This window comes from Salmo salar, chromosome 01 (genome assembly GCF_965601325.2).
Source record: "Salmo salar chromosome 01, fSalSal1, whole genome shotgun sequence".
In the NCBI taxonomy this organism is placed as follows: Eukaryota; Metazoa; Chordata; class Actinopteri; order Salmoniformes; family Salmonidae; genus Salmo; species Salmo salar.
In genome coordinates, this window is record NC_138291.1 from 26,730,182 (window position 1) to 26,742,259 (window position 12,078).

The 12,078-nt window shown below is 44.9% G+C and overlaps 1 protein-coding gene across 1 annotated transcript in view; it reads left to right on the forward strand.

Moving 5' to 3' along the window:
• Positions 1-9,264, forward strand: part of LOC106587081 (ryanodine receptor 3) — a 100,672-nt gene extending 91,408 nt beyond the window's left edge. The window contains exons 83-100 of the mRNA XM_082972939.1: positions 103-207; positions 933-1,014; positions 1,284-2,596; positions 3,022-3,080; positions 3,276-3,453; positions 4,063-4,149; positions 4,234-4,434; positions 4,739-4,869; positions 5,045-5,087; positions 5,225-5,352; positions 5,455-5,515; positions 5,617-5,763; positions 5,897-6,031; positions 6,403-6,559; positions 7,093-7,157; positions 7,236-7,336; positions 8,000-8,051; positions 8,167-9,264. Of these exons, the coding sequence (XP_082829065.1) occupies positions 103-207; positions 933-1,014; positions 1,284-2,596; positions 3,022-3,080; positions 3,276-3,453; positions 4,063-4,149; positions 4,234-4,434; positions 4,739-4,869; positions 5,045-5,087; positions 5,225-5,352; positions 5,455-5,515; positions 5,617-5,763; positions 5,897-6,031; positions 6,403-6,559; positions 7,093-7,157; positions 7,236-7,336; positions 8,000-8,051; positions 8,167-8,262 (3,141 nt within the window). The 3' untranslated portion in view covers positions 8,263-9,264. The remainder of the gene's footprint in view (positions 1-102; positions 208-932; positions 1,015-1,283; positions 2,597-3,021; positions 3,081-3,275; positions 3,454-4,062; positions 4,150-4,233; positions 4,435-4,738; positions 4,870-5,044; positions 5,088-5,224; positions 5,353-5,454; positions 5,516-5,616; positions 5,764-5,896; positions 6,032-6,402; positions 6,560-7,092; positions 7,158-7,235; positions 7,337-7,999; positions 8,052-8,166) is intronic.
• The last annotated feature ends 2,814 nt before the right edge of the window (positions 9,265-12,078 follow it).

Here is a 12,078-nt window from a genome sequence, read left to right on the forward strand (position 1 = left end):
TCTTGGGTTGGAAGAAACTAACCTTCACAGACAGGAATGCATTGAATGGTTACTCGTGGTTATCGTCCTGACTATAGTGATATCTTCTCTGTGTGTCCCCAGGGCCCGTGTATTGGGAACCAGCAGAGTCTGGCCCACAGCAGGCTATGGGATGCAGTGGTGGGCTTCCTGCATGTGTTTGCCAATATGCAGATGAAGCTCTCACAGGTAATACAACTAAAGACCATTTTCTAATCAACTCACTCCTTGTCAACCAGTGGCTCAATATTAGATCTATCAATTCAGATATGAAACTGAATAGCATCTGGTTAGTGTGATACAACATCAAACTGTATGTGGATGGAGAGTTCACATCCTGACTTTCTTACCAATCAGCTGTTGCCACAAGAGGTCCCTCTTAGTTCAGGGATGTACTCTGCAGCATGCCTGTGTGCCTTCATTTGAAATGTTATGAAGGCTATGTGATCCATCACTCCCACAGCAAGACACCTTGGATGTGCTTTGTAGCCAATAACCCAGGTGGGATCAGAATGAAACCTCTCGGACCGTTAGACCGCCTCAGCTTATCTCAGGGTTATCCGGAGGGGCAGGGCTGTTTGCAAGTGACCAGATTGACAGGGCTGCCGGGTGCGTTTTGATTAAGCTAATCAAAGTCCCTCCTCAGATTTATTGCATGCTGGGGAGGCCCAAAATGAGTCATCCCCTCCCAGCCATCTGCTCTGGCCCAGCAGAATGACATTAGGCCATGTGCTGATGGATGGCTGGGGCCTAGCGAATCCTACAGTAGCGGGTCCCAGCGCACGCAGAGGACCTTGATCTATCCAAATGCCGCTCTGGGATATTAGCAGTGGACTGGCCCCTGACAGAGCGGCACTAACCTTGATATGGTGCAGAATGTGTCTCAAAGTTGCTTTTGTTTCCTGTCCCCCCAGGACTCAAGTCAGATTGACTTATTGAAGGAGCTGCTGGACCTGCAGAAGGACATGATCGTGATGATGCTCTCCCTTCTGGAAGGTTCTATTACACCTTTTTATCTCAGTCGTGACTCATCATGGAACACATTGTGGCTGTCAGATGACACTGATAGAACAGAGTTAGCTACTAACCATTTTATCCTTTATCCCTAAAACTGTAAACGCATTTATTTGCTTGAAATGATTTTGCATGGTATCAAACATCTAGGCGATCTACCTTGACAATAAAATAAGCAGATTGTGTTATGGTTACTGTGTACTTTGTATTGTATGTCCTAAACTTTAGTAACCCTCGCTACTCTCCTACAGGTAATGTTGTCAACGGAACTATTGGCAAACAGATGGTGGACACCCTGGTGGAGTCCTCCAGCAATGTAGAGATGATCCTCAAGTTCTTCGACATGTTCCTCAAACTCAAAGACCTGACCTCCTCGGACAACTTCAAGGAGTACGACCCGGACAGCAAGGGAGTGATCTCCAAGAAAGAATTCCAGAAGTCCATGGAGAACCAGAAGCAGTACTCCCAGTCAGAGATTGAGTTCCTGCTCTCCTGCGTCGAGGCTGACGAAAATGACATGTTCAACTATGAGGAGTTTGTTGAACGTTTTCATGAACCAGCCAAGGACATTGGTTTTAACGTGGCGGTCCTGCTCACCAACCTATCAGAACACATGCCTCACGACGCCCGTCTAGCCACCTTCCTGGACCTGGCCGAGAGCGTGATCAACTACTTCGAGCCCTACCTGGGCCGCATCGAGATCATGGGCGGGGCCAAGCGCATCGAGAGGGTCTACTTTGAGATCAGTGAGTCCAGTCGTACGCAGTGGGAGAAGCCCCAGGTCAAAGAGTCCAAGAGACAGTTCATCTTTGACGTGGTCAACGAGGGCGGGGAGAGCGAGAAGATGGAGCTGTTTGTCAACTTCTGTGAGGACACCATCTTTGAGATGCAACTAGCCTCCCAGATCTCTGAGCCTGACTCAGTGGAGCGTCTCGAGGAGGAGGAGGAGGACAGCCAGAGTGTGGAGGAGGAAGAGGAGGAGGAAGAGGAGGAGAGCATGATGGAGTCTCACTCAGCCTTCACAAACTCCTGTGTCTCCATGAGGAAGAACCTGTCCAGCTTCCGCCAGCTGCTCACCTTCAAGAGCATGCGGCGGCAGTACAGGAATTTCAGGAAGATGAGTGTGAGGGAGATGGTAAGAGGATTATTCTCCTTCTTCTGGAAGATAATCACGGGCCTCTTCCGCTTCCTCTATAACCTGGTGTGGGGCTTCTTCCACATTCTGTGGTCCTCCATGTTTGGTGGGGGCCTGGTGGAGGGGGCCAAGAACATGAAGGTTACAGACATCCTGGGGAACATGCCTGACCCCACACAGTTTGGTATCCATGGCGACGTGCTGGAGGCAGAGAAGATGGAGGCGAGCGAGGCATCGTCGGTTGCAGAGATGGTCCAGATGGCCCAAGGGGACAAGGCAGAGGCCGACCTGATGGCTGAGCTGCTCAACATCCAAACCAAGAGCCAGGGGGGCAAGCACGCAGCCGAGCCAGGTCTGGGGGACATGGGTGAAGTGGTGGGGGTTGACGCCCCCTCTTTAGCCAGTGCCGTCAAACAGAAGAAGGCCAAGGTCTGTACCTGGATCTCCTCAGAAATCACACATGTTCAGTCTTAGAAAAAGAGTAATGGTTATCTGTGTAAGGTCAGGCCTATGTAATGTATATGTCACATAATGATTAGGTGCAAAAATGAGCTGTATCCTCTTAGAAAAATATTGCTATTTAGAACCTTAGTGTTCTTTGGGCTGTCCCCATAGGATAACCTTTTGAAGAACCCTTTTTGGTTGCAGCTAGAACCTTTTTGGGTTCCATATAGAACCTGTTTTACATGGAACCCAAAATGGTTCTACCTGGAACCAAAAAGGGTTCTACTTGGAACCAAAAAGGGTTCTACCTGGAACCAAAAAGGGTTTTCCTATGGAGGCAGCAGAATAACCTTTTTGGAACCCTTTTTTGTAAGAGTGTAGTTTAACCACATTCCATGTGTTTCTTGAAGGAGGCTGCTACTATGGAGCCTGCCAATGGAGATCACAAAGCCGAGCCAGAGAAAGCAGAGTAAGTGACCTCATAAAGTCCTTGATGTGATGTGATTGCACCTGATTTGATTCCCAGTGTGGACACAATATTCCCTACCAGGCTCAGACCTATCATCATTTGTTTTGCTCCTGGTTGAAACTGAACTGATTTGTTGAGGGTGCTTGTCTGTTTGTCTGTCTGTCTGTGTAAACCCACGTGTGTTTGTAACTGCAGCCCAGAGGACGAGGAGAAGAAAGACAAGGACAAAGCCAAAGAGGAGACTCCACCTGAGTCCCCACCAGAAGAGGAGAAGAAGGCCCCCAAGAAGAGACCGGGACTAAAAAAAGAGCCCCCAGAGGCCTTCATGGCCAGATTCTTCTCTGGCCTGGAGATCTATCAGACCAAGATGTTGGTGAGCACACTCACCCATTCTGTTGAGCCCTGTAATCACAACAGTACATCATGTTTGTCCTGTTGCATATGACACAAATGTATGAATACTATACACTGAGTGTACAAAACATTAGGAACACCAGCTCTTTCCATGACATAGACTGACCAGGTGAATCCTGCTGAAAGATATAATCCCTTAATAATTGAATCTGTTAAATCCACTTCAATCAGTGTAGATGAAGGGCAGGAGACAGGTTAAATCATTATTTGTAAGCCTTGATACAATTGAGACATGGATAATGTATTTGTGCCATTCGGAGGGTGAATGCGCGAAACAAAAGATTTAAGTGCCTTTGAACGGGGTATGGTAGTAGGTGCCAGGCACACCGGTTTGAGTCAAGAACTGCAACGCTGCTGGGTTTTTCACACTCAACAGTTTCCTGTGTGTTTCAAGAATGGTCCACCACCCAATGGACATCCAGCCAACTTGACACAACTGTGGGAAGCATTGGAGTTAACATGGGCCAGCATCCCTGTGCAATGCTTTCGACACCTTGTAGAGTCCATTCCCTGACAAATTGAGGCTGTTCTGAGGGCAACTGAGTGTATACATGTATGTGTTTTGCAGAACTATCTGGCCAGAAACTTCTACAACCTGCGTTTCTTAGCGTTGTTCGTTGCTTTCGCCATCAACTTTATTCTTCTCTTCTACAAAGTAAGTCAAACCCTATCTAATCAAATAGAGCACCGTGTTGCTATTGAACTGCCATGGATATAAACTGGGTGTTTGTTGTGTCAGGTGACTGGCGATGACGGGGATGACGATGATCCAGACCCCTGGAATGGTGGTGGAGGTACTGATGAAGAGGATGATGAAGGTGGGATGGAGTATTTTGTCCTGCAGGAGAGCACCGGCTACATGGCACCCACACTACGCTTCCTGGCCATACTACACACAGTCATCTCTTTCCTGTGTGTGGTGGGATACTACTACCTGAAGGTACATTTTGTGAACACACACATATTAACTAACTCATCGACACCGACATCTTTATAGTATCCCTAGAGAATGTTTTTTCCATCATTATAATGGACTAGTAATTAAAACTTAGATATCACACTTTTCCAAGTGGTCAAAGTCCTTTATATTGTGATATGGGAACTAATTTACCACCAATACATATTCCCCCTTTTTCTGAAGGTGTATTTGGTGAAGTAATCATCAAAGTGTAATGGTATTATATCCAGACAGTGCCCTGTGGAGCTGTGATCTAATGGTCCATCTCTCTGTCTGTGTCCCCAAGGTGCCTCTGACGGTGTTCAAGAGAGAGAAGGAGATCGCCAGGAAGCTGGAGTTTGACGGCCTCTACATCACAGAGCAGCCGTCAGACGATGACATCAAAGGACAGTGGGACCGCCTCGTCATCAACACCCCGTGAGTCAAACAGAACACGACTACTATCATTACCGCAAACTAGAATCATCACTTTGGTATTTGATTGTAGTATTCAGATTGTGGACTGATTGTCTACACCAGGGATTTTGTTTGTAACTTCCTCTCATGTAAATCCTTCATGTGATAATTCTATGTTCTTCCCTCTTTTGTATAGTTCCTTCCCTAATAACTACTGGGACAAGTTTGTGAAACGCAAGGTAAGTAGCCAGTATTTAATTCATTCTTGTTGGGCTTGTAATTTATATTCACCAGATCAATACGACTTGATCATGCACATACTATTACTACTATTTACTCTCAGTTTCTCCTTGTTATCCTGGCCTGCTGCTGTTAGGTGATCAATAAGTATGGAGATCTGTATGGAGCAGAGAGGATAGCAGAGCTGCTGGGGCTGGATAAGAGTGCTCTGGACTTCAACCCCACAGAGGAGACAGTGCTGAAGGAGGCATCGCTGGTGTCCTGGTGAGACCCTGGGAGAGTGGCCTGTAATAGAGTTATCGGGTTAGCATACACAGAGTGAAGTCAAAAACAATACCATTCACATCATTCCACCTCTTTTGACAGGTTGAGCTCTGTCGACACCAAGTACCAATGCTGGAAAATGGGTGTGGTGTTTACAGACAATGTGAGTGTCCTACATTTACAATGAACATCATTTGGTATATGATAACAACACATTATTGACTTGATCTGACTGATCTGTTTCTATGTTGTGTGTCCCTGCAGTCGTTCCTGTACCTGGTGTGGTACACCACCATGTCCATCCTGGGTCACTACAACAACTTCTTCTTCGCTGCCCATCTGCTGGACATCGCCATGGGCTTCAAGACCCTCCGGACCATTCTGTCCTCAGTCACCCACAATGGCAAACAGGTGGGTGGATGCAGTTTGACCACCAGGCAGCAGGGGTCAGTGTTGAGTTAGAGCTCTAGTTCTACCCTGGTATTAACCATAGAGATAAAGTACATCATAGTGGTAGTAACCTGAGGTATTCTCTATGTGTCAGCTGGTTCTGACTGTAGGTCTACTGGCGGTTGTGGTGTATCTGTACACTGTGGTGGCCTTCAACTTCTTCCGCAAGTTTTACAACAAGAGTGAGGATGAGAACCAGCCGGATATGAAGTGTGACGACATGATGACTGTGAGTCCCTGGATTGTTTCGACTAAAATCATAATGTAGAGGCCACACTATAAAAAACAAATCAAATAATTTATAAAACATCAGCCCAGTTCTCAACAATATTTTAAAAAGGCCTAACCATCCTGTTTGGTGCCTTTTGAGCGGGTCTATTCTATTTCCATCTATCCTGTGGCTGAAACCTCTCGCTCTCTCTCTCACCTTCTCTCTCTCTCTCTCTTTTACCTTCTCTCTCTCTCTCTCTCTCTCTCTTTCTCTCTCTCACCTTCTCTCTGTCTCTCTCTTACCTTCTCTCTGTCCCTCTCTCACCTTCTCTGTCTCTCTCACCTTCTCTCTCTCTTTCACCTTCTCTCTGTCTCTCTCTCCTCCATCAGTGCTACCTGTTCCACATGTATGTTGGTGTGAGGGCAGGGGGTGGCATCGGAGACGAGATAGAGGACCCTGCGGGCGACCCCTACGAGCTCTACCGCATCCTCTTCGACATCACCTTCTTCTTCTTCGTCATTGTCATCCTGCTGGCTATCATCCAGGGTACATACAGTACTGGTCTGGCTCACAGAGGGTAGTATCGGAGACAACGACGGGGACCAGGGTGAGACCCAGCAGGGTTAAGGTCACTCTGGCTCCCTGGTGTCAAAGTCACCCTGCTCCCTGTGGGCAGAAAGGGGCTGTGTAAAGGGCCGTGCAGCTATGTCTGTCTGTCTCCACCGGGCCCTGATAGCAGACAGACTGACAAACTCCCTCCTACACAGTAATGTTTCTCTCACAGTCAGACAGAATCAAACTGTCCAACTGTTTGTCCACCTCAGACCGAGATAATCAGTCAGCCTCATGTCTCTCCCACAGACACACTGAAACTGTCAACTCAGTCATTCACCAGAACACACAGACAGATACAGATGTAGCCTGTACCTTAAAACAGAGTAATGCTGCTTCCTGTAGTCAGAAGCTGTTCAACCATTAAGTATTTTACACTGCAACGCAAAAGCCAGGGGGAAGGAGAATTGTATTAAATTGTCATGTCCATGAAGAGACATGTTCACTGTTGGTTGTTGTGGCTGCAGGTCTGATCATTGATGCTTTTGGAGAGCTGAGAGACCAACAGGAGCAAGTGAAAGAGGATATGGAGGTGAGAGACTTTCGTTTGCATCTGTAGTACAGCTCAGCAGAGGACAATTCTGGAATATATTCTATTTCTTCTCCTCAGACCAAATGTTTCATCTGTGGCATCGGCAATGACTACTTTGACACGACGCCTCACGGCTTTGAGACACACACCTTACAAGAGCACAACTTGGCCAACTACCTGTGAGTATCCCTCTGTATCTAGACTGGATGTAACCCAGCACTTTAAAGCTAGACTTTTTCGTCTAAAGTATCTATTAGCCCACGTCTTTTGTCTTCCTGCATCTTTATACCCACTTGTTTACTATTAAGTCACCTGATTGATGGCTTTTACACAACAGTAGATGGTATCTGGTATCTGTGCCAAAGTTAAAAATACCTGCAGTGCCTCATAGTGCCAGCACCTTTTCCCCTCTAGGAGCTCAATGCTCATCTATTGTTTATCTGTGTGAGTTAGCTGGACAATAGGAAGCCATGTGGCCTTAATCTGCCCGCTCAGTCAGCTGGAGGAGGCTGTGACACTATCCTCATTAGCTCATGCTGTTTAAGTTGGTTGGAAAATAGGTGTGTGATATTCTCTTATGCATCGTACATTTTGATTTGGTTAACAGTGGTGGACAGACTCAGTAATCTGATTGCTGCTCTATGCTTGAGGATAGGACACGTGGATGATTGATAAGATCATCAAGAACTATAACATTATGCTTGAATGAACCTTTTATTCCCTCCTGCTATATCTATTTGTAGTTCTGAAAAGGTCAGTTGCTCTTTGAATGTTGAATGATACTAGTGAACCATGACTGTGGATAAGTGGTCATTTTCATGTCTCGCCATTTTGCTTGACAGGTTTTTCCTGATGTACCTCATCAACAAAGATGAGACAGAACACACTGGCCAGGTATGGAGCTTATCACCCTTTTGTCCCCTAGGTCCTGAGAAAATGTTGCTTGTCATTTCAGGAACCAAAGGTTACTATATATTGACCCGTCTGTTTGTCTGTCTGCTTCCTCTAGGAGTCATACGTGTGGAAGATGTACCAGGAGAGGCAATGGGACTTTTTCCCCGCTGGAGACTGTTTCAGAAAGCAGTATGAGGATCAGCTTGGATAGTGCTGACAGACAGGATTGCAGTCCTACAGAGAGCTGCTCCAGATCCATTCCCACTTCCTCTTAACAGCTGTGGACGGTTGGTAACCATTCACCGCCTATTGCCTCCTCGAAATGTGTGAGACTGACTAGAGGAGAGGGGAGATGCTGTCTTTCATATGACGGAATCACCATTTTCACATCAACATCAAATGTACCTCTACATGTTACCTTTGGTACAGTGCCAACCTCCAAGAGAGTGATTTTACCACAACCTGCCCAGACATTTGATTTCAGTTTGGTACTATTTTTTCATTGTTTTTTGACAACGTGTTGCCTTTTCCTCCACATAACCCCAAACCATTGCACAAATGTTTGTCTTTTTGAGAAACACTGGGTTGTGTGGGGTTATGGGACAACGTGCGAGTCTGGGCCCGTACGAATATGCACAAGAATACTACTTCAATATTTCAAGAATGATGAAAATGACACTTATGCCAAAAGATAGGGGGAACAGATTTATACAGAGAGCCAATGTGATTTAAGAACGTTTTTAAAATGTTGTTACAGTATCGTGCTTGCAGAGATGAAGTATTGAATATAGAGGACTTGACAAGGTGAAGGGTTTATTATATGATGAAATGCCTAAATCAAGTACTGATTAAGTGCCTTATCTACATTACAACACAGCTATGCAAAACCATGTGTTTTTCTTTCTGAGATGGAAGTGCAGTAGTTTTCCTGGATAGCTGTTCAGAGTCATTTGTTTGTGGCTTATGTTTTTCATTTGAAAAAGTATGAACAGTGTTGAGTTTTTTGCCAACTGCAGCGTCCTAACTGCAAACGTACATGGTACAAAGAGTATAAATGACACACGTCTAAGTATATCACGTCAGAATTTATTAAACACCTTGAAACAAAAACAACAACAAAAATAAATTGCTATTGTATGGCCATTTGTATGTAGTAACTTTGCTGAACTGTGCATTTTTTCTGAAGGAAAAATAAAGAAATGAATGCAATAAATGAAGTCTCTTCAGTGTTTCTTTAAGGATTTTATTAAACTTTTTTTGCTTTTTTTGCTATGTTAAGGACAAAGTGTGTAGCCTACAGTACAAACGACACTCTTAGAAAATAAAGTGCTATCTAGAACCTAAAAGGGTTCTTTGGCTGTCCTCATTAGGGAACCATTTGAAGAACCCTTTTTGGTTCCATGTAGAACTCTTTTGGTTCCAAGTAGAAACCTTTTGGGTTCCATGTAAAACCATTTCCAAAAAGGGTTTTACCTGGAACCAAAAACGGTTCTTCTATGGGGTCTTCCGAAGAACCCATATGGAACCTTTTTTTCTAAGAGTGTACAGCAAGCTTGCGTGTCATATCTCACTGTCCAGTTGGTCCTCTACTGACCCCTACATCATGTCCCAACGTCACTCTGAGTTCATATCAGGGGATTTAGAGTTTTTTAAAGCACTGCATCATTTCCTACCAAAAAATAATCTACAGGTGAAGCTGAGCCTCTGGCTCTCCTTCACCCATCAACATGGCCTACAGTTTAGACCAGACTGTTACAGCTTAGATCTGACTGTTAGGTGTTAGCTAGGGTGGCCTTGAAGGTTTACCACATTCAGTCTCCACATTAGGTATTTTAAGCTTTGTTATTATCAGTAAGGTAGTATAATCAGTCCTAGCTTTCGGTTTTAGCTAGTAGCTACAGAGTAGTGTTGCTCAGTACCTGTCCAGTCGTAGCAGGGTGCAGGTGGCATGCAGGATATAAACAGGCTGGCTCCCTGCCTTGGCCGATGGGAGTTTTATCCATATTACCCATGTTGCCACCGGTCAGTTCGTATTATGTCCCTCCCACCTCAGTACCACACTGGGCTGCAGCCTGGCATCCCTCTAAGCTCACACAGCCATCCCTAACCAGCCTTACCACCTCTGACATGTTGATGTCTGATCATGTTTTTAAATAATTTCAGGTGAATGGACTGGAGCTGAAATTATAACAATCTTCAATAATTAGACATAATGAGAGCAGCAGGAAACCTAATTTAAAATAATGTTGAAGCTATTAAAGTACTGGAGACAAATTATACCCATTAAATGTTAATTTTCCATTTCTCTTTTGTGTTTAATTGTCTTAGTCTGAGGTCCCAACAGTGGTTGAAGTTATGTGTATGTGAAGTGAAGGTTGTGAAAACAGGGCTGTGGTAGTGGGGCTCATCTCCCTCTCTGTGGTGGAAGCATTAGTTCTGTAATGACACACTGCTACTAATCTGAAAACTCAATTAAACTGAGTCAACCTGAGAGAGCCATTTACTTAACTGATCCAATGTGGAGACCTTGGAGACATACAGTATGCCTGGCTATAGCTATGCTGTCCACAGCAGAACGGATGTATTGTGTATAACAGACCGTTGTCCTCATAAAAACCTTCTCTCGCATGAAACATGGGCTGTTTCCCAGATAGCGCACACCCACCTCCACCACCACGACATGACATGGAGAACATGAAGATTAAAAGCACCTGCTACACGGCCCATTTCAGAGTACCTCAACTTACAACTAAGAATAGCCTATGGATGCTACGGCTGGCATGGCTGGGAATCGATCCTGCAGCACTCCATAACCTCGTTGATGGCCTGATCAATGAGCCAGCAGCAGAACAGAACCCACAGGAGCTGAGCCCACAACTTTTTTTACCCCATTCTCTGTAACCTCATGCACCCTTGACCAGCAAGAAATGACCATGTCGTAATCTCCCCGATTATGGGAACAGAGAGAGGAGGGTGACTGGCTGGTGAGGAGCCATTATAATGTTTTTTTGTCACATCTCAGAGCACCCAGGGTCTGACCTTCTGCTCCGTCTGGTCATTCAGCAAGACACACGGCAGGAAGCCAGATGACCATGCTCAGGGGACATGTTCCACTTCATTTAACCATACTCCTATTCAAGACCTGGAACCACTACACTCAAATATTTCCAAGTCACTTTAGGAGTATTATTGTCAAAGTGATAACTGCAGAGTTTTAAGGAGAACTATAGAAATTTGTAAAAACCGTAATACCTGAATGTTGTTTATTTTTCCTAAAGCAGAAATAGATATGCCTACAGTGGTGACAATTTAAACTTTTTTATTTTATCTTTAGATGTATTAAATAGATTCAGTGGAAAACAGAAAAAGTTGGGCAGCACACAACTAATAACCACATTTTGACACCTATTTGTCTTCCTACAAGGATCCCCACAAATAGCCAATTTTTATGTGTGTAAAGCTGCTGCATGCTGTTCCAACTAGTATCTGGCCTGTCATCCAGTTCTCCTTCTGGTGGTCTCTGCTGTGCCGAGACAGAGACAGAGACACAGACAGAGGAGAGCAGAAGAATGAGACACACTGCTCTGGCACCTGCAGCGGTTTGGTACCTGCAGAGCACACTCGCCCAGCCTAACGCAGCTGAGTACTGTCCCCACGCTACATCCTGCTGCGTCTCTCAGGGTTCTCAACCTACAGGATCATCCGTCAGAGAAACACTATTAGTTCAGCTTCAATCAGGTTGTACTGTAGCAGCAGTGGAGAAGTGGAAGTAGAGCATTTTGTGTAATTAATCAAATCAAATCAAATTGTATTTGTCACATGCATCGAATACAGGTGTAGACCTTACAGTGAAATGCTTACTTACAAGCCCTTAACCAACAATGCAGTTTTAAGAAAAATACGTTTTTAGTAAAAAATAGATAAGTAAAAAATTGAACTAACAAATAATTAAAGATCAGCAGTAAAATAAAAGTAGCAAGGCTATATACAGGGGGTACAGGTACCGAGTCAATGTGCAGGGGCACAG